General features: G+C 52.8%; 1 protein-coding gene across 1 annotated transcript in view; it reads right to left on the reverse strand.

Annotated features, from left to right (window-relative positions):
* Positions 1-3,370: 3,370 nt before the first annotated feature.
* The window catches only part of RSPO4 (R-spondin 4), a 41,785-nt gene continuing 24,123 nt past the window's right edge, over positions 3,371-21,032 (reverse strand). The window contains exons 2-5 of the mRNA XM_047770343.1: positions 11,317-11,505; positions 10,479-10,619; positions 7,030-7,215; positions 3,371-3,541 (exon numbers count right to left, since the gene is read on the reverse strand). Of these exons, the coding sequence (XP_047626299.1) occupies positions 3,438-3,541; positions 7,030-7,215; positions 10,479-10,619; positions 11,317-11,505 (620 nt within the window). The 3' untranslated portion in view covers positions 3,371-3,437. The remainder of the gene's footprint in view (positions 3,542-7,029; positions 7,216-10,478; positions 10,620-11,316; positions 11,506-21,032) is intronic.

Genomic DNA, 21,032 nt, shown 5'->3' on the forward strand with positions numbered 1-21,032 from the left:
TTTTGGCAGGACAGGAACTGTCGCCATTATGGAGACTGGCTGTGGGGTGCTGGGCCTCTGAGCCGGCTACTCCTCTGTGCACAAAAGAACCTGAGCCCTGGACCTCCAAGGCCTGACCTGTGCTGCTGTGAAAGCTGATCTTTGGAAGCCACCATCACTTCTGGGGTTCAGTTACAGTGGCCGCTTCTGTCTGGTGTCTGGATGGGTGGCGCCCTCTGGTGAGGGAAGGTGGGTATGACAGGCACTGTGGTTCTGCATCAAGCAGGTGCCCTGAGCACAGGGGGAAGGGGAGTCCGCCCAGGCTGGTGGAGATGGGGTGAGGGGCCGAAAGAGTCAGATGGAACTCCTAATCTTGGGCTAAGCTGTCACCCACCCTCTCCCACTGGAAGAGCATCCAGAACGGCCCACAGCCAGAACTGCCCCCTCTACTCTGCCTGATTGCCTTCTCTTGCTGTGTGACCCCACCAGTTTCTGAGCTGTCTCTAGGACCTGGCCTATAAGAGATAGGTACTCGAGAGGGTCTGCTTCCCAGTAAGGGGCCTAAGTCCTTGGGAGAATGTGGGAGAAGCTGGGGGTGGTAGGGATTAGGAGCTGGGGGGGAGGCATGGAAATGCCTGAGATCCAAAGGATATTAGGAGGGGCTTAGGCCCTGAGGGATCTTTACCTACTAACATAAAAACATTAAAAAAAACCAAAAAAACCCTTGTTCATAGCCCTCAAGGGGCAGAGAATCAGGCTCCTTGAGGGAAAGAACTTGACTGGGTTGGGGGGGAGGGTGTTGCAGGACTAGAATTTTCCCCTCTTATCTCAATCTCTTAGAATTATGAAATCAGAGAAGTTCCTGTTGTGGCTCAGCCATAACGAGCCCAAATAGTATCCATGAGGATGCAAGTTGCATCCCTGGCCTTGCTCAGTGGGTCAGAGATCTGGCGTAGCTGTGAGCTGTGGTATATAGGTCACAGACGCAGCTTGGATGCTGCTTGCTGTGGCTGTGGCCAGCAGCTGTAGCTCCAATTTGACCCCTAGCCTGGGAACCTCCTTATGCTGTGGGTGCGGCCCTAAAAAAAAAAAAAAAAAGTATTCTGGAATTTAGAACCTTCAGCATCCCAGAACTTAAATCTTATCCGAAAATTTCCGTGTAGAATATAAACTTCGGAGAAGCAGGCTGTTGAACCTTCAGGTCAGAATCAGACTTGCAGCCCCTCACATTCAGACCCAGGGCTTCAGGGCTGGAAGTGATCCGAGAGCCGCCCTCTGCCCGGATCTTGGCTGGGGATGAATGTTTGCTCTCATCGCTCCCACATTCGTTCACGATTAGTAAGTCTGGGGTGGGACCCTGAAATCTGAATTTTTCAGGAGCACCCCGAGGAGGCTGTTGGGCCACACCAGTCGGGCAATGGATCGAAGCCAGTCACGCCTCCTCTTCATTCATCAGATGGGAGAACTGAGGCCCAGCAAGAGGAAATGACTTGGTCCTTATGCCACTGATTGCCTATGACAGGCTGGGACTCGGACCTGTGCCTCCCATGCTCAGGCCCCTCTCACCAGTAGCCCAGGGAATTAGGTGGCTTCATGGAATTGTCACACCTCCTAGGCGTCCCTGACCCCGCAGACATGGCATACAGAGCACAGCTGGGCTCCTGGGGCCCTTCCTGTGATCTTGGGGTCCAGAGGCCTAGGGATGGGGGGAGCACAGCACAGCTCTCTTCTGCCTCTGGCTGAGCCTCCTTCTTGTGAGGGGCCTGGAGGGGCTGAGGGCCCAAGTCCCTGACACACCCTGGCCCCCTCCGCCTGGGCATTCCAGTGGAAACCACCCCACATGGTTTAGATTCGGCTACTCCAAACTCATCAACATCGTGGTTTTGTAACACTGCTTGATGCCCAAGAAGCATTTGTGAGTTTTTTCTTTTCCCTTTATTAAAAAAAAAAAAAAAAAAAGTAGGGTCTTGAAACAACATCAGAGCATTTCAGAGGCACAGACTTTTGCAGAAGAGAAGCTGGTGGCTTGGCCAGGAGAGGGACTCTAGCTGTCCTCAGGGAGGTGAGGGGGGAGGTGACAATGTGGTGGGCCTTGGGGGGCAGGTTCCCCCAGAGTCGGTCAGAAGCAGTGCTAGGGGATCCCCACACACCAGGCTGTTTCATCACCTTTTGTCCCTCCAGCCCACTGATGTTGCCCTTTCCCGGGCCACCTTGGGCCCCTGGGGTCTCCTATTCTGCAGGCTGGTAAGGTCAATGCCAATCGGGATCCCTGCTTGGCATTGGGAAGTCAAGGGAGCAAAGGAAGAGGGGCCACTTGATGGTGGAAGGACATCAGTTTGGAGACTCCTTCTGCTCTTCCTGCGGGTGCGCGGGTGTCGCACTGAGTTCGCTAGCTGGGGTGTCGGGGGTTGTGTGGGTGAGTGAGGGCATCTTCTCCTGCTCCTGACCTGACAACTTCCTTCCTCACTTCCCCAGAGGCCCCCAAAGTCTCGACTCAGCTGCAGGGGTGCTGAGCAGGGCAACTACCAGGTGGAAGGCACAGCACCTGGGTTCCCTGTGCAACCCTGGGCCAGTCCCTTCTTGGGCCTCCGTTTCCCCATCTGTGCAATAGGCAGGAGGAGGGGGAGGGGGGATGGAGTGGCCTGGACAATCTCAAAGTTCCTTTCAGCTTCCATGGCCTCTTCCAGGATGAGCCAGTGGTTCCCCCAGGGCTGACAGCCCCACGTGATGGAGTGCAGGGTCCCCGTGTGCTCGGGAAGCAGCAGGCAGGGAACCATGAGAGAGGAAGCAGTGATGGGGGTGGGCAACAGGCAACTTCCAGAAGGGTGGCCGCTGTGCCACAAGTGGGCACGGGGCTGGCTGTCCAGGCAGAGGCCCAGGCACAGCTCCTGCACCACCAACTGGGGACAAGTGGGCATCAGGAGGCCCCCTGGGGCCTCTTCCAGGGGGTTCCTGGAGGAGCTGGTGGCCGAGGGCTGTGGAAAGGCCTCCAGGGAGAGGCCAGAGCTAGGGGCGCCCACAGCTCTGGGTTCTGGGGTTTGTCTCCTCTGGAGCAGAAGCAGGGCTCTCAGGACTCAACACGCCTGCCTGGGCTGTGGCTTGAGCCCGGCCCTTAGAAACATCTTCTCTGCCAGGGCAAGGGGCAGGGAAAGACCTAGAAAAAGATGTTTGCTTTCTTTAAAGGGGGGGCGGAGACAGACCGATGACTGGTCGGGGGAGGCGAGCTTAGCGAGTGGTGAGGGGGACACGGGAGAAGAACAAGGAAAAACAGGAGGAAAGAGAACAACAAAGAAAAAGAAAGCAAGAAAGAAGGGGGAGTAACAGAGATGGAGGAAACACAGGAAATCAAGGAGAAAAAAAAGAGAGAGGAGGTGGAGGAAAGAGATGAAGGGCCGAGAGAAGGAGGAGGAGCCGCAGGAAAGCAAAGAGGCCAGAGGGAAAGCCGGGCGGCCGGGCTCCTAGACGGGCGGCCGGCGGGGCCTCGCGTCCAGCCTGCCGTCCTGCTTGCGGTCCTTGCGCGGGCGCCGCTCTCTGCGGCCCTTCTTCTGGTTGGGGGTTCCCTCTGCAACGAGAGAGAGTGTAGGGCGTTGCGTTGTGGCCGGGCGAGGCCACCTGACAGACGAGGCTGCCCGCCCGTCCCGCAGCAGGGCTCAGGATGACACTGGGGCGGCGAGCCGACAGTCACTCCTCTTTGGAGCTGGGACGGCAGCCTCACTGACCATCTCAGTTCCCTGGGAGTCAGCGCCGCCCACGATGGGGGGGGGGGTGGCTGCCAGACAAGGCTGGAGGTCCCCGTAGGGCCCCCTGTCGGGACCTAGGGTGGCCTAGAGGGGATGCCTACGACCCTCCCACGAGCACTCACTGCGCAGTTTACAGGGCTCTTGGCTGGAGCCGCACATCTTTCACCTGGGTCCCCGCAGCGACCTCCCCACTCAGCTCAGGGCCTTGCTCCAAGTGCCCTGTGCCTGTCAGCTTCACGATGGCAGGGAGGCAGGCACAGTCCCGCTGTCCCCTGTGACGCCATCTCTGGGACCTGTACCTCACCCAGTCTCCACGTGGGCAGTGGAGGCAAAGCCCAGACCTGGCTGGGACTTTGAGCCCATGACGCCCTTCCCACCCCATCCTGTGGAGCTGGGGTGGGTTTCTAATTCAAACATCTGATCAAGTCCCGTTTCTCAGATGAGAAGACCGAGGCCCAGGAGGGGCCTTGCTTACTCAGTGGTACGACCTGGGCTGGAGTTCCCGAGTCTCTTTCAAGTGACTGCCAGCCCACTTGGAGGAAAAACACCACTTTGTCTCCAGGACCTGTCTGTGCTTCCCCCCGCTGCCACATTCCTGCTGCCGCTGCCGGGGTCACTGGCAGGTCCATGTCACTTCCACACCTTTGCAATGGCTGTGCCCTCTGCCTGGAATGCCCTTCCTAGTTGTTGTCATTATTATTTTTATCAGCAGGTGAGAAGACCCAGGCACCTTTGGGAGGAAGGACAACTCTGTGTTTCTGGTTTAAAGGTGTCTCCACAGCCAGACCGTGTTCATGCATCTGGCTCCACGCTGCTCTCCCACAGGAGCTGGGTGCCCCCTTGAGTGTGAGGCTCAGGGCACCACATCCCAAGGTCACAGGGGGAGGAAGTTAGAGAGCTGGGGGGTGACAGGGGAGGGCGATTTATTTCCTGAGCACCAACTATGTGCTGGTCTCCCCTGGAGGTGGTGCTCCCCCTGCCACAGGAGGACTAGGGTCAGCCCCTGAGACCTGGCTGCTCACTTCTGGGGCCCCCTATATCCACGCCCAAGCCCCCTGGAGGTGCTGAAGCCGGGCTCCCACTCTGAGCTCCCGGCTGATGGTCAGCCCTCAGGTGAGGGCAGTGTCTAGGGTCGGGGTGTGGGGCCCTTGCCGGCTCTGAAGGTGGGAAAGAGGGTGAGAGGCTTTGGGTCCCCACCCCATCCCATGCTTGCCTGACACCTGCCCCTCTTCTCACTCCCTGACCCCCACCAATCTTCTCAGCCAACAAGTGTTAACTGAGCACCCACTACGTGCCAGGCAGCTGGGAACCAGGCAGACCAAGAGCTGGCTCTCATTGGAGCTCACGCTCTAGTGAGGAAGACAGACACTGAACAAGCAAAGACTGTGCACGATCATTTCAGGAAGATGCAAGGGATGTGACGCAAAGTGACTCGTGGTTGAAGGAAGCTCATGGAAGGCTCTCTGAGAGGAAGGGCCTTTGAGCTGAGACTGCGATGCTGCTGCTGTGAGCGCTGAAGGTGTCGTATTTACAAGGCACGCAGCACTGCGCCCAGCACGTGGCAAGCGCTTTATGAATGTTTGCTGCTACTGTTGTTGCTGTTGTTACTGCTGTTATTATTATCTGGAAGATATTTCCTTTCTCCATCCCTCCACCAGCCAATCAGCCACCAGCTTTCAGATGCCACGAGAGGTGTGGCCAGAGTAACGAGCGCTGAGAAACCAGTCTGTCTGTCCTGCTTCTCCTGTGTGGGGGCTCTTCGTTTCTCTGGTCCCATCTTGAACTCATCCTCTGTCCCCAGCCGCCAAGAGCCCCAAGAGCTCCTACCTTTGTTATCTGCACTCCCAATCCGGATACCACTAGCCTTTGTTTGTTTGGGTTTTTTTTTTGGTTTTGTTTTTTGGTTTTTGTTTTTTTGTCTTTTTGCTATTTATTTGGGCCGCTCCCATGGCATATGGAGGTTCCCAGGCTAGGGGTCGAATTGGAGCTGTAGCCCCCGGCCTACGCCAGAGCCACAGCAACGCGGGATCCGAGCCGCGTCTGCAACCTACACCACAGCTCATGGCAACACCGGATCCTTAATCCACTGAGCAAGGGCAGGGACCGAACCGCAACCTCATGGTTCCTAGTCGGATTCATTAACCACTGAGCCACGATGGGAACTCCACCACTAGCCTTTGTGAAACCAGGAGTGCCCTTGGGTTCAAGTTCCAGCTCCACCACACCCCAGCTGTGATCCCTCAGTGACCTGGCTCTGGCTCTCACCCTTAGCGTGACTGCAGATTCCTTTTTGCACACAGATTTGTGTTGGAATGCCAGGTTCACCCTTCCCTAGCTGGGCAACCTTCAGGCAAGTGGCTCAACCTCTCTGGGCCTCAGTCTCCTCATTGATAAAACTGGAATAATAACAAGACCCACCTCACAGAGTCACTGTACAGATTAAAGACCTAATGAATGTAGAGAATTAGCACAGTGCCCTGTGCATAGTAGGTGCACCCTGAGGTAAGCTGTATTATTACTACTCACTGTTTGCATCTTACCTACACCGGCAGCCTCTCTTTTATTTAAATCAGTAGTTCCTAATAGCCCCTGGGCATTATGGAACTCTGTATGACACTCTTGGTTGTTACAATGAAGGGGATCGTGGGGACATTCAGTGGACAGGGACCGGGGTGCCACATGGGACAGTCCCTTGGGAAGAACACTTGTCCCATTCACTGAGGATTCTAGGGCTGCCAGCTCGGTGTCAATCAAGAAGTCAGATGGTTTTGTTGGACGTTCCTAAGAGCTGGTTACCACTTGGGAAATCTTGTCTCTGACGGCAGGCAACGCAGCTGTGCCCGAGGCCCTGACCGTGGAGGCTGCCACCTTCACTGAGATTCGACTTCACTCTGGTGTGTTGGGTCCGAGTGCTGCCACCGTGAAATTTCTTTAATTTCTCTTTTCTATGACAGGTAGGCACTATTCTGATTTTTTTTTAATGACCAATGCAAGTGCATCACATGACCTCAGAGTGTAAAGAGGGCGTTCCAAGCCCTTTATTATAGGAGGTGTCACTCCAAGAGGGTCTCGAACTCCTGCTGGGGAGGACAAGCTTGATCTTCCCAAGGTGTCTGGGACAGGTCCCAGCAAGGAGGACTCAGGGAGGTCAATGCTCAATGCATGCGACGGTGTAGCTATGGAGGCGGGGTGGGGGGCACGTGCTCTCAGGCAGCTTTACAGGGACTATTTGTGGGGACAGTGTCCCGAGGTCACTCAGAGTCACCTGGGCCCTCCCTCGTGTAGCCCTATGTGTCGGGCTGGTGCTCACCTCCTGGGCAGGGCCTCCGGATGGGACATTTCCGTGACTCGGACAGCACCTGGCAGGCGGCTGTCTCCTCCCGCCCGGCCCGCCCGGCCTCCCGCACGCGGGTCTCCAGGCCCCAGGCCGAGCCGCACGTCTTCCCGTTGTGGGTACAGGGGCTCCAGCTGCCCCAGGGGCCCAGCTCACACTCGTCTGTGGGGTGGAGAGAGACAGACAGATGGGGTCAGATGGCAGTGAGGGTCCCTCAGATCAAGGACAGCGTCTGGGGGGTTCAGGTCCCTGAAGACCCATCTCCACGTGCAAAGGAATCATAGGCAATTACAAGGAGCAGAGGGAAGATGTTTCAATGGCTACTCATGAGAGCCTGGCTGGGAGCGCTCCTACAACAAGCCCAGGCTGCTGTGGGCCAGAAGCCTGAGTGACCCATTGTGTGGCTGTAAAGGGGAAGGCTGGAGTTCCTGATGTGGCTCAGTGGGTTAAGAAACCGACTAGTGTCCATGAGGATGCAGGTTCGATCCCTGGCCTCATTCAGTGGGTTAAAGATCCAATGTTGCCACAAGCCGTGGAGTAGGTCACAGACGCGGCTAGGAGCTGGTGTTGCCACGGCTGGGGTGTAGGCTGACAGCTGCAGCTCTGATATGCCACCGGTGTGGCCCTAAAAAGAAAAAAGAAAGAAAGAAAGAAAAGAACAAAAGGGGGTGGGGGAGGCTTCCCAAGAAGGGCACCTAGGATCTAAAGGGAGAGCGCCATCAGGTGGCGACGGAAGGAAGTGCATTTCAGGCAGGTGCGCAGAATCCTGAGGCCTGGCCATCCCGTGTGAGGGACGTGAGAGGGACCGGATGGACAGCTAGAGTGGGGGTGGGGTGGGACAGGCAGAAGACCTGGCTGCAAGGTCAGCTGGGAGGCCCTCAGGGCCAGGACCTGGGTTTTGAACTCGATCGTGTGCTTTGGATCAGCTGTAGGAGGTGGAAGCTGCTGTTGTGAGGATGAGGTCATGGTCATGTAAGTTCTCAGTAGGGAGTCGTTTTCCAAAATACATGAGATACATAGATCTATATAATCCTCTTGCACATGTGATTCTTTGAAGAGTCCCTTAAAGGCAGGCAGAGAATAGGGCAGCTGTTAACACCCCCATTTTGCAGATTAGGACGCTGAGGTCTAGAGCAGGTAAGGAACTTGCTAAGCTTAGGAACAGCTCGCACCACAGAACAGCAAGTGTTTAAGATCCAACTGGGTCCAGAAACCAAGTCTCCAGACCTTAGAGAAACGGTCCTTCTAGATGCAGAGACTGGTCACCTACTCTGTGCCACATGCTGTGCTGGGTGCCAAGGTGCAGCAGGGACAAGGCAGACCCAGGTCTGCCTCCCAGAGTCCATCATCGAGAGCAATAAGGCCGGAAGGACAGGGTGCTCGTGCAGGGATGGGGGAAGACAGGCAGCTGTGGGGGGACCAGAGAGGCCCAGTCTTGGTGACCTGGAAGGCTTCCTGGAGGAGGAGACTCCTGATCTGAGTCTCAAAGTGGGAGGCTGAAGGTCAGCCTGGCCCAGGGAGGGGCAGGACAGAGAACTGCTCGGGGTGGAAGGAATAAGCCCAGCAAGGTCCCTGGATGACTCTGCCCTCGGACAGGAAGTTGGAGCATGGATGCAAATGGGGGAGGCAAAAATGACAGGGATGGAGAGGTGGCAGATGGAGACCAGGCCGCCCATGGCCCGGGGGCGCTCAACCTGAGGACAATGGAGCCAGCAAAGGGTCTTGAGCAGAAGAGAAACCTGATCAGATTTTCATTTTGAAATAATCACTCTGGCTTCTGGGAGGAGAGCCAGCGTGGGCTGGAGGCAGGGAGACCAGAGGCAGGTAGACAGGGCAGATGCTGTGGCCACGATCCCAGCAATGGGCAGAGGGTGGGGAGGAAGGGAGGTGTGGGGGTGGCGTGGGGGAAGGGCAGAGGGGGAGGGGGCAGGTTGGGGAGGTTGATTCTGCTTCATTTCCCCCAAAGTTCTTTTTACCACCTCACATCTGTATTCATTCTTCTGTGTCTCTTCTGTCTCCACACTCAAATGTCACGTCCACAAGGGCAGAGGCTTTGTTTTGTTCCCTAATATGTCCCTGACAACCTGGAAAGTGTCTGGAGCACAGAAGATGCCCTGGTAAATATTTCATGAGTGAAGGACAAGCCGATTGGGTTGGCTGTGGGATGAGAGAGAAGAGTCCACAGTGATTCTATGTCTCCAGTATGGCCAGCACGATAACCATGGAGCTGGTTATCGATGGAGGAAGCACCAGGCTGGCATCCAGTGGGCAGGTGAGGAGGTGCGACTGCTGCTTAGGGAGAAATGGAGCTAAGGACAGTGAGTCACGAACCATCAGCTTTCAGAATGACCATGAACGCGAACCCAGAGAGAAGGTATAGGCAGAGATGTGAGATCCAGGTGAGAACTCCAGGGAACAGCCTCATGGAAGGACAGATCACAGAAGAGGGGCTCACACAAGAGTCTGAAAAGGAGTGGTGGGGAGACACAGAGCCGTAATGACAGCTAGTGTGACACGTAATAATAGTGACAGGTACTGAGCACTTACTGTGTGCTGGTTACTGTAAGGACTTTACTTATTTATTTATTTTTGTCTTTTTTTAGGGCCACGGCATATGGAGGGGTCTAATTGGAGCTGTAGCCGCTGGCCTATGCCATAGCCACAGCAACGCGGGATCCTTAAACCACTGAGTGAGGCCAGGGATCAAACCCACAACCTCATGGTTACTAGTTGGGTTCATTAACCACTGAGCCAAGACGGGAACTCCTGTATTAAGTACTTTAAATTTAACCCTTGTGACATCTCTCCCCATGAAGTAGGTTCTACGTTCTATTGTTGTTTCTTCAACATTTGGAGAAACTGAGGGACAGAGGTCACTAATGGTAATTTTGTTTTTAGGGCTGTATCCGCGGCACATGGAGGTTCCCAGGCTAGGGGTAGAACTGGAGCTGCAGCTACTGGCCTACACCCCAGACGCAACAACACCAGATCTGAGCCACAGCTTGCAGTCATGCCCAATCCTTAATCCACTGAGTGAGGCCAGGGATTGAACCCACATCCTCACGGACACTATGTCAGGTTCTTAACCCACTGAGCCACACTGGGAACTCCAAACGGTAAATATTAGAGTGAGCATTTGAACCCAGGTCTTATGCCAAAAGCAATGCTCTTTTTCTGTGCTCGGCTGCCTCTCTTGGCAACAATAATGATGTCGAAGTTGGTAGTAATAGTAATTACAATAATAACAGTGCTTATGATGAGGCTAGTGTATTGAAGGATCCCTGCATGTACCTGAGGTGGTACTGGGCTTCCCATCACCACGTGACATTCTACTATGATTTTTTTCCAGGTATCTTGACACCCCTCATCAGCCCCTGCTCCAGGGAGGGAGGGGACGGGGGCAGGGCAAGGAGGCCCCCACTCACCCTGGCACTCCCGTGTGCTCTGCTGGGCCGTGGTGCCAGGCGGGCAGGTGGGCAGACACTTTCCCTTGTACAGGTAAAACCGCCTCTTGCACTGGATGCAGAAGTCCTGGCTGAAGCAGCTCTCACACGTGGCCCCACATTCTGCAATACAGCCAGGGCCACCCCTGGTCAGGGTGGCTGCCCGGGGAGGGGACCCTCTCGGACTGCCTGAGGGGGAAGGGCCTCTGAGCAACCCCAAGCTCTGTAGCACTGGGGTCTGGATTCAGTGTGTCCTTGGAGTCCCAGACTTTTCCGGGGTCAAACTGGGCTGCATTCAAAAACTCCCTTTCTCATTTGAACTGAGGCTCTGGGGGAGGCAGGTGACACGTCCGAGGGAACATGTTTATTTTGATTCTCTTTCTCATTTGTGTTGAGGCTCAGAGACAGCGAGGAATTTGCCCGAAGTCACACAGAACCTGGGCTGGGAGTGAGGACTCCCTACTCCATTTCCATCAAAGCTCAGAGATGGTCATCCCTTGCCCAGGTCACAGTGAAAGCTACTTAGGAGTAAGGACTCCTTTCCGCATTAAGCTAGGTCCAGAGAGGGTGAGTAACATGCCCAAGGCCACACAGCAAACCAGGGCAGAAGTGAAGTTTCCCTGCCCCTCTACTGCTGAGCCCAGAGATGGCAATGACCTGCTTTGGGCTTCAGAGCCAGCCTGAAAGCAAGCAAGCATCTCGGGGTCCAGGCTCAGGAATATAGCATGTTCTCTGTGGCTGTGTTGGCTGGGAGGTGAGATGTGGGCCAGGGGTGCTCAGGACCACAGTGCTAGCACAGGACAAGGGAGGGGCCACGTACTTTTGCACCTGTTGACCTCCTGGCCTCGGACGCCGAAGTAGCCGGGGGGACAGTCATGCACACACTTGCCGTACTGGCGGATCCCTTCCCGGCGGATGAACAGGAAGAGCCTCTGTTGGCAGGTGGAGCAGCCGTTCTCCTCTGAGCAGATGACACAGCCTGTGCAGTTGCCTCCTAGACCAGTGCCCACTGCCAGCCAGACCAGGGTTGGGGGTGGGGAAAGGGAGAGAGAGAGTCAAACCATATGTGTGAGCAGCTCAGACTGTCTCATTGGGATATTAACTGAGCACATGGGCCGCCCAGACAAACAACTACATTACCCACACAACTATGGTCGTGTGGCCAAAATCTGGCCAGGAAACAGGGTGTTCAACTTCTAGAAAGCTTAAAGACAGGGCCATGCCCTCAGTCATCCCCTCCTCCTTTCTCTAGTGTGGACTGTGAACACGATGGCTGGAGCACAAGCAGCTATTCTGGGTCAAGAGGTAGAAAACCATGTGTTAAAGATGGTGGAGAGATAAGATAAAAAGAGCTTGGGTCCCCGAGGAAAGTAGAAGTGCTGTACTAGCCCTGACTGTCTGTGTAGATGATTATATGGGAGAGAAATCAATATCCATTTTTTTAAACAAAACAGAGTCCTCTGTCATTCACGGACAGACTTAATCTTAACATAGTGTGTATCTTTGAGTGTATGTGGGGTGCACGTGCATATGGAGGTGGGAGCCCCTTCACCCCCCTGCTGCGTTTCTGAACAGTACTCCATTTCTCCCTGCCGCCATCATCAAGGGCTCCCAACATCAAGTGCAGCAAGTGGAAGGAAGAGATTTTTTGTTGTTCCAGAACTGGCACCCAAAGCTGGGAAGAAAGAGGTGGAAAATACCCCAGAAAGAGAGCCTCTCTAAGGCTCATAGGGAGTCTCTGCTGTCCTGGCTGCCATCTGATTAAGCTGACCACCTGCAGAGGGACACTCAGAGGAGTTAGGAGCTGTCAGCCTGGGGAAGGGGGGTTGCTGTGCTTTCCCCTCTGTTCCCAACCCCCCAGACCAAGTGAGAGGAGATGCAGGGGTACCCCTCACATAGACAGGGTGCCCGCAAAAAGGGATGACCAGCCTCTCATGCCCTGGTTGGACTTGCGCAGCAGCCTGCAGGTCTGCTCCTTCCTATACGTCTCTACGCAGAGAAAAGAGACGAGGAGAGAGAAGGGCAACGCTCAGAGGGGAGGCAGCAGGAGAACCTGCACATCCTTCCTGGCAAGGGCCGCCCAGGAGTAGCCAGGCTTAGGTGCTAGTGCCGCTGCTTCACCCAAGAAGGCTGGCGGCTGGCAGGTCCCAGGCACAAGGCAGCAGAGGAGACCGTGGTGGGTGGGGGGCAGCTGGGGAGAGTCAGAAAGTGACCAGGTGTCATGAAGGGACAGGAAAAGACCAGGCAGCTTCTCAGAGGCAGTGATTATGGAAACATGAAGCTGTTTCATGGTTAGAGTCCATCACGGTCAGTAATGGACTCGTCTGAGTCCATGGCCACCCAGCAGGGGACATTCTTGATTCTTCTGCCCCCCTTCTCTGTCCAATTCCTACTGGGGCCCCATCCTCCTTTTAGAGGAATTCACTGGAGAAGGCCAAATCCTGGTGCCCGCCCCTGGAACAGAAACCCAGAAGGCCCAGCCTTTCTTCAAGTGGACAGTGAGTGGGCACTGACCAAAACCTGGCCAATCAGATACTCACACCCATGACAAGAGTCCTGAGAGTGGGACACAAAGAGTGAGGAAATACGGAGTTCCCGTCATGGCGCAGTGGTTAACGAATCCGACTAGGAACCATGAGGTTGCGGGTTCGGTCCCTGGCCTTGCTCCGTGGGTTAACGATCCGGCGTTGCCGTGAGCTGTGGTGTAGGTTGCAGACATGGCTCGGATCCCACGTTGCTGTGGCTCTGGCGTAGGCTGGTGGCTACAGCTCTGATTCGACCCCTGGCCTGGGAACCTCCATATGCCGCGGGAGCGGCCCAAGAAATAGCAACAACAACAACAATAACAACAACAACAAAAGACAAAAAAAAAAAAAAGAGTGAGGAAATACGTGGTGACAAGGTTCCAGTGGAGACACAGCTGGCTCTGCCCAGGCCACCCCGGGGCCTTTCCGTCTCCTCTCTCCCTCTCTGGGATGAGTCCTGCTGCTTCCCCAAGTCTGATCACCTGCTCCCTGGATCCTCTGGGCCCCCACATCCTGCAGATAACTCCCCTGGCTGTTGCTTACAACCCAGAACGCTGGCTGGTGGAGTGCGCTCATCCAGAGACATAGTAATTAAGGCCCGTGGGAAGAGAAACCACCACGGGACAGCAGAGCAAAGGTTTGCGTTTCCAAAGCTGTAGACCTGATGGGGGCCTGACGGGAGAGGGACAGGATTCCCAGGCCCAGAGAAGCACATCAACTGAGAAGGGAACCCAGCCCAGACCTCCCACCTGATTGGCAAAAAATTTTAAATGCTGATGATACAAAGGGCTGGGATGGATGAGAGGAAACTTTCCCTTTATGCTCCTATTGAATGTACACTTTGGAGAAAAATCTAACAGCATCTAGTAAATTTGAGAATGTGCCTTTTCTTTTTCCTTTTTTGTCCTTTTAGGGCCACACCCACGGCATATGGAGGTTTCCAGGCTAGGGGTCGAATTGGAGCTACAGCTTCTGGCCTATGCCACAGCCATAGCAACGCAGGATTGGAGTCACATCTGCAACCCACACCCAGCTCACAGCAGCACTAGATCCTTAACCCACTGAGTGAGGCCAGGGATCAAACCTGCATCCTCATAGATACTAGACGGGTTCGTTACCACTGAGCCCAACAGGAACTCCAGGATGTGCCTTTTTTTTTCTTTCTTTTTTCCACACGCCCTCAGCTTGTGGAAATTCCCAGGCCAAGGATCAAACCCACATCACAGCAGCAACCCCAGCCACAGCAGTGACAACAACCATGTTCTTAACCCACTGAGCCATCAGGAAACTCCAAAGATGGGGCTTTTCTATACATAGCAATTTGGCTTCTGGTATAAACTCTAGACAGCAGTTCTCAGACTCATCAGATGCATCAGCATCTGCTAGAGGTCTTTTCGCAACACGGATCGGTGGGTTCCACCCTGCAGTGTCTGAGGTGGGGCCTGAGAATCTGCATTTCTAACAGGCTCCCAGGTGATCCTGATGCCACTGGTCCAGGGACCACACTTTGAGAACCACTGGCTTAGAGAAACTCTTGTGTATGTGCACAAAGAGACACATACAGAGATGTTTATTGCAGCATTATTAAATAGCAAACAAGAGCAAAAGATTAATCATCTATCAAAAGAATAGATAAACACACGGTAGTATAGTTGTATATCACAGCCATATACCGCATATATGACCCAGCCATGATACGTGACTGAGGTAGAGTCACAATTATCATCACAGATGTGTCTTAAAGACAATAGTGAAAGCAGAAAATGCAGTTGCACAATGAATCATATAGTAAGAAGCCACTTATATAAAGTTCAAAAGCCTGAAAAATACTCTAACATTTATGACACCTGAATTTGTATTAAGAGTAAAAGGACCGATAAACACTGAGTTCAGGATGGTGACACTCCTGAGGTGGCAAGTGGGGCAAAGCGTTACAGAAGACTGAGCTCTTCCAACCTGTATCTGGGATATTTAATTTCTTAAAATTTGAAGTAAATATGAAACGGGCAAGATTTGATCAAATGGTTGGTGAGTACACAAATGTTCACTATATTTTTAATTCTTGCCTGTAGATTTGAAATACTTCACAATACAAATGTACTTAAAGAAAAAAGTGTTTAGCCTCTGTTGTGTCCAGGAGGACTGGGGAAGGGGAGCAGAGGGGAGGATTAGGATCTTTCTACACCTACTCCTCCAAACTCCCGTCCGTCTCCTGATCACTATGCTAGTCATTCGCTGTGTCCAATCTCGTTCTCCTCCTCAGTAATGGAACCCTAATTTTTAGCAGAAGTCAAGTCATAAAGAATACAGACTACATTTCCCAGGCTCCGTTGCAGCTGCGTGTGGGCATGTGTCTAAGTCCTGGCCAATGGGCTCTTAAGAGGGCGTGTCCTATGCCACGCCCAGGAAACGCTTTTCAGAGGAAGGACGGCTCTCTTCGCTTCTTCCTAACACCTGCTGGACTGCTGGCTTATAATAGCTGGAGCTACGGCAGATGCTGGGGGAAAAGGCACCTGAAAGAGAGACAACCACACTAACTCAGGACTGTCTGTCTCGGATTCCTTTATAGGACAGGGAGGAAAGTGTCGTCTATCTCGTTTAGACTACTTGGGGGCCTTTCTAACAGATATGAGGACTACATAATGACTGGTGATGTAGGTGGGCACAGAGAGATGTCAGTGAAGACTAGAGGGCCCCTCCTCAGTGCCTCAGCACCACGTAAGCCCGCTGGCCCTGAGATGCGATCCCCACCAAGGGCAAAGAGATTGGCTTGCAGTGATCTCTGCACCTGGCAGAATAGGATGTCAAATCGGAAATTATGTCTCGTAACAGAAAAATAAAATATTTCCTGAAAACTGAGTCTGTGGACTGAGACTCAGCCTGACAAGGTCATGGGTATTGTTGCCCTTTTTGCAGCTGAGGAAACAAGAGGCTCAAAGAGGTGAAATGACATGCCTAGCGTCCCCAAAATCAGTGGGGCAGGGACCCATGTCAGCCCCATGATGCCTCTTGAAATATTTGCTCAGGGCCTCCTCTGTGTCAGGCAGAGCCTGGGGCTGCAGGGGTGAGCCACACATGGCCCTGTCATTCTGGGACCTCACAACCTGGTGGGAGAGCTGAAGCCCACAGAAGGAACTGTAATTGCAGCACAGGTGGTAACAAAGCAAAACTCTTACTAACGTCTGTCTCTCAGGAGGGCTTAGGGACCACTCAGCCTGACCCACGCAGCTTCACTGGGGAAGAAGGAGTGGTGCCTTCCCCGAGGTCAGGCAGCCAAACAGCGAAGGAGCCTCAATTAGAGCTAGTGCTGTAGATGGAGAGAGGGTGGGAGAAAGGAATTGCACAGGAAGAAACTTTTAGGATGATGGAGATGTTCATTTTCTTGTTTGTGGTGATGGTTTCCAGGGTGTATAAATATGTCAAGATTTATCACATTGTAGACTTGATATGTGTAGTTCACTATAGGTCAATTATATTTCAATAAAGCCATTAAAAACAAACAAACAAAAAAAAACAGAACTAGTGCACTATTTGTAGAGTGATATTCCAACATGCAGCAGAAGAAAAGAACCAAACAAGGACCCTCTTCTCACCTCGGGTGGACAGATGTGCGCGAGTCTCAACTAGCATCCTTCATCCCCAGGTCTTTGAAGAGGTGGCTCTGCCTCCTGCTGCCTCCTGAACCCCAGCAATTGATAGGGTGCCCTCTAGTGCCTCTATGTTGTAATAGCACCTCTTTTGATTCTGATGGCCTTACTCAGCTATAGAGTTAACATCTCTCTAACTCATTAGAAAGAGTAATGCTCTTCCCTCCCACCTCCCCAAGGTCATTGGTGTAGAGACTTGAATGCGAATTTCATGAATAAGTGATTACAACTAGAGTTTGTACAGTGCTGCTTTAGAGCCAAACTTAATGGTTCTTAAAATTGACTGTACATAGACTCTCCAGGAAAGCTTGGGCCAGGAATCTGCATTTAAACAAGGCCAAAATAAATGTAATTGGCACTTTGGAAGTTTCCTTCCTGCTCACAATCTCCTTTCCCAGAGAGCCAGACCCAGCAACTAAGCTTGGACTGTATGACCCGGTTCCCCACCCAGTGGTGGGCAGACTGCACCCGCTCATCCAGGCTGGGCCGATTAGACATCTCTCTTAAGAATTCTCACTGTGGGTTGACAGATAATGGTATAGGCTGACCCCCTGATCTAAGGACATCTGTAGGAGGACAGGGTGGACTGTTCCAGTGTACCTGTGTGAGAAGTTTGGTGGGCATTAGCTTCTGTGACCCCTCTCTTTGCTAACAGAGGCCCCATCCCTCCACACTCTCTGACTCTGAGGTTCACTTGGCACCATCTCCATCCAGATGCATTTACCCTGTGCTCAGGCCATCAGAGCATCCGGTCCCCTTAACTACAGTGATTGGTTCAGACACCGGCGCATGTTTCAACAAGAGCTAGTCTTAGGATTATGTGTGTGTGTGTGTGTGTGTGTGTGTGTGTTTACTCTCTATTTTTGTCTTTTTTTTGTCTTTTTTTTCTGTTGTTGTTGTTGTTGCTGTTGCTATTTCTTGGGCCGCTCCCGCGGCATATGGAGGTTCCCAGGCTAGGGGTTGAATCAGAGCTGTAGCCACCGGCCTATGCCAGAGCCACAGCAACGCGGGATCCGAGCCGCGTCTGCAACCTACACCACAGCTCAAGGAAACGCCAGATCCTTAACCCACTGAATGAGGCCAGGGACCGAACCCACAACCTCATGGTTCCTAGTCGGATTCGTTAACCACTGCGCCACGACGGGAACTCCTACTCTCTATTTTGATTTGGGAAGATGCAGACCAGAGCTAGTGGGCGATGCATGAGCATCCCCAAAAGGAGGCCATGTAAGAGATGTCTATGCGCTTTGATCCACCCTGGGAGGGTCCACAAAGTCTCTTCTTTTCTCAAGCCACTTTGAGTAAGGTTTTCTGTCACTTGCAACCAGAGACTCCTGGCTAATACAGAAGCAGAGAGAGATAAACAAATCGGATGCAGAGAGAGGAAAAACGCCACCAGAAACCTCATGGGCCCCAGAGGGTCAGACAGTTTCTGACCATCTCCCAAGCCTAGGTCTTCGTCCCTGAAGGCTTGGCTCACCCCATAGCTCCAAAACAAGTCCCTTGTTCACTTGAGCTAGCTCTCCTCCTGTCAGCTTACAATCACAACAATGTAGCTCAACAGAGAAATGGAGCCCAATGGATCACGATGGAGCAGCTCTGCTTCAGCAAGGCTGATGGGACTGAAGCACTGCCCACCCAGCCTGACCGCCATGGCATGCTCTGGGGCCCTGATTCTAGGGAGCACATGCTGAAAACCCCTGGCTCCTTCTACACCTCAGCCAGATGCTGGCCTCTCCCAGCTCTGATGTACTTTTGTAGATGAAAGTATCAGAGCTCTGACTGCAACCTCCCTGAGTTTTCCTGAAGCATCAGAGGGGGTGGCACCCCACGTGATTCTCCTTAATAACTCTCTCCCATAATCAAGACCCTCCTCCTCCAGCCAAAATGCCAGTTGGCCCAAAAAGTATGGCCTTGCGTTGCTCCAGCAGCTGACAGGGCACAGAGGGACATCTGAGTCATTTTGTCATTCCCCAAGCACTCGGATGTCCATTTATGGAGAATGAGAGTTTATCACATTGGGGTTGGCAGTTTACAAAGGGATGCTGGCTCATAAAAACTCTGATCATTGTACAACTATAAATGTAATAAAATTCACTGAGTAATAAAAAAACCCTCTGAGCATGCACATTAGTCCCGAGTTGAATGATCCATTCATCTGTCCATCCATTCATTCAACAGATAGTTACTGAGCCTCTGTATGAGGTCCAGCACTAGGGGCTCCATGGTTATGAAATGAGGGCAGCAGCTGTGTGCTTACAGGTAAAGTACTTTAACTCTCTGGGCCTCAGTTGTTCTAGCTGTAAGAGGGGATGATATGCTTGTCTTGCAGTGTTGTTGTGATGAAAGGAGATGGTACCTAGAGAACTCTTAGATCAGAGAATGGCAGCAGACACTTGATTCAATGGTGCTCTTGTTATTGAATTGTTTTCTGCACTCAAATATCTAAGGATGTGTGTTATGATGGAGATGCCCAGGTTCAAATCCTGGCTCCACCACCTACTGAGTGACCTTGGAAAGCTACCTTCATCCCTGTGGAACTCAGTTTCCCCATCTGAAAGACTGTGGCATAGGAGTTCCCATTGTAGCTCAGTGGGTTAAGAACTCAACTTAGTGTCCATGAGGTTGTGTGTTCAATCCCTCGCCTCGCTCAGTGGGTTAAGGATCTGGCATTGCCGCAAGCTGCGGTGCAGGTTGCCGATGTGGCTCAGATCTGGTGTTGCTGTGGCTGTGGTTTAAGCCTCAGCCGCAGCTCCGATTCGACCCCTAGCCTTGGGACTTGCCTATGCCACAGATTCGGCCATAAAAAGAAAAAAGATTAAAAAAGAAAAAAAGAAAAATACTGTTGCAGAACTCCTACTCTCGCGAGCTTTGTTATGAGTGCACGCAAACAAACCAGCCTGGCACGAAGTGCCTGGCACGTAGTAGGGGCTTCCCCATAAACGTACGTTCCTTTCCTGTTCCTCACCGTCATGACACACAGTGGGGTCATCAACCCCCATTTGGACCGTCCTCCCCTTTCACAGGGGAGCAGACGGAGGCCAGAGGCATTGGTGGATGCCAGCCAACAACCACCATCTCCAGGGAAATGGTCTTTCCCCCTCAGGATGGTGAAGGGTTCAGGGCATAGACAGGAGGAGACAGCCTTGGTCTTGGGTGAAGGGCAGCTTATTCTTTCCACTGGGATCAAACCACCTGGGCTCTTTGAAACAAGGGTTCCCAGCCTCGGGGTCGCCCACATCCTAAGAATGATGAACCCCTTGTTGTGAGAGGAGTCAGTGGTTCTGTGTTGGCAAGGGATCTCTGTATTTTTCCATTTATGGATTTGAGTAGGTTCAGGGGCATCTCTGTGTTATCATACCTCCTACCCCCCTTCATTCTGCAGCGCGTTCCTCGAGGGGAATCAAAGGCACAAGGTGACATTGAGGACCCTGGACACTATCTGTTCTCCCCAGACAGCCTCACCTCCTCCGCAGCCCACGAGGAGGCTGCCACTGAAAAATACCAAATACCCAAGCCAAGAACACCAGCTACACATTGAAAAACAAACCAACCACACAACAACAACAACAACAACAAAGACTAATTTGCCAATATTTAAAAACATCAGCTTTCACCTAAGAACCTGGAATTTGGACTTCTCTGGAAATGGTGATAAACACCAGGCCTGCACTGGATGGAGTTCCCCAGACGGGGCATCTGCTTTCCGGTTTGCCATGGTCCCCTCCCCTCCCGAATATTCCCTGTCACTGAGGGCAAAGATCAGCCACCATTTTTTTTTGTTTTGTTTTTTGCTTTTTAGGGCTTCATCTGTGGCATATGGAAGTTCCCAGGCTAGGGGTCCAATCAGAGCTGCCACTGCCAGCTTATGCCACAGACATAGCAATGCCAGATCTGAGCCACATCTGCAGCCTACACCACAGCTCATGGCAATGCCAGATCCTTAACCCACTGAGAGAGGCCAGGGATCGATCCCACATCCTTATGGATACTCGTCAGGTTTGTAACAGGAACTTCCCAGCTGCCATGTTTTATCCCCCTCAAGCTAATATTTACCTTACACTCCATTCATTCACACATAAGGCAATGCAGGAGTTCCTGCTATGGCACAGTGGGCTACGAATCTGACTGCAACAGCTCCAGTCACTGTAGAAGTTCAATCTCCAGCCTGGCGCCATGGGTTAAAGGGTCCAGCATTGTGGCAGCTGTGGCTCAGATCCAATTCCTGGCCCAGGAACTTCCATATGCCCTGGATGCAGCCCTTAAAAAGGAAAGAAGCGGGGGGGAGGGGGGAGAGAAAAAAAAAAAAAGGCAATACAGAGCAGGAGTTCCAAAACTTGAGCATGCATCAAATTCACCTGGAG

The sequence above is a fragment of the Phacochoerus africanus genome, chromosome 3 (assembly GCF_016906955.1).
Source record: "Phacochoerus africanus isolate WHEZ1 chromosome 3, ROS_Pafr_v1, whole genome shotgun sequence".
In the NCBI taxonomy this organism is placed as follows: Eukaryota; Metazoa; Chordata; class Mammalia; order Artiodactyla; family Suidae; genus Phacochoerus; species Phacochoerus africanus.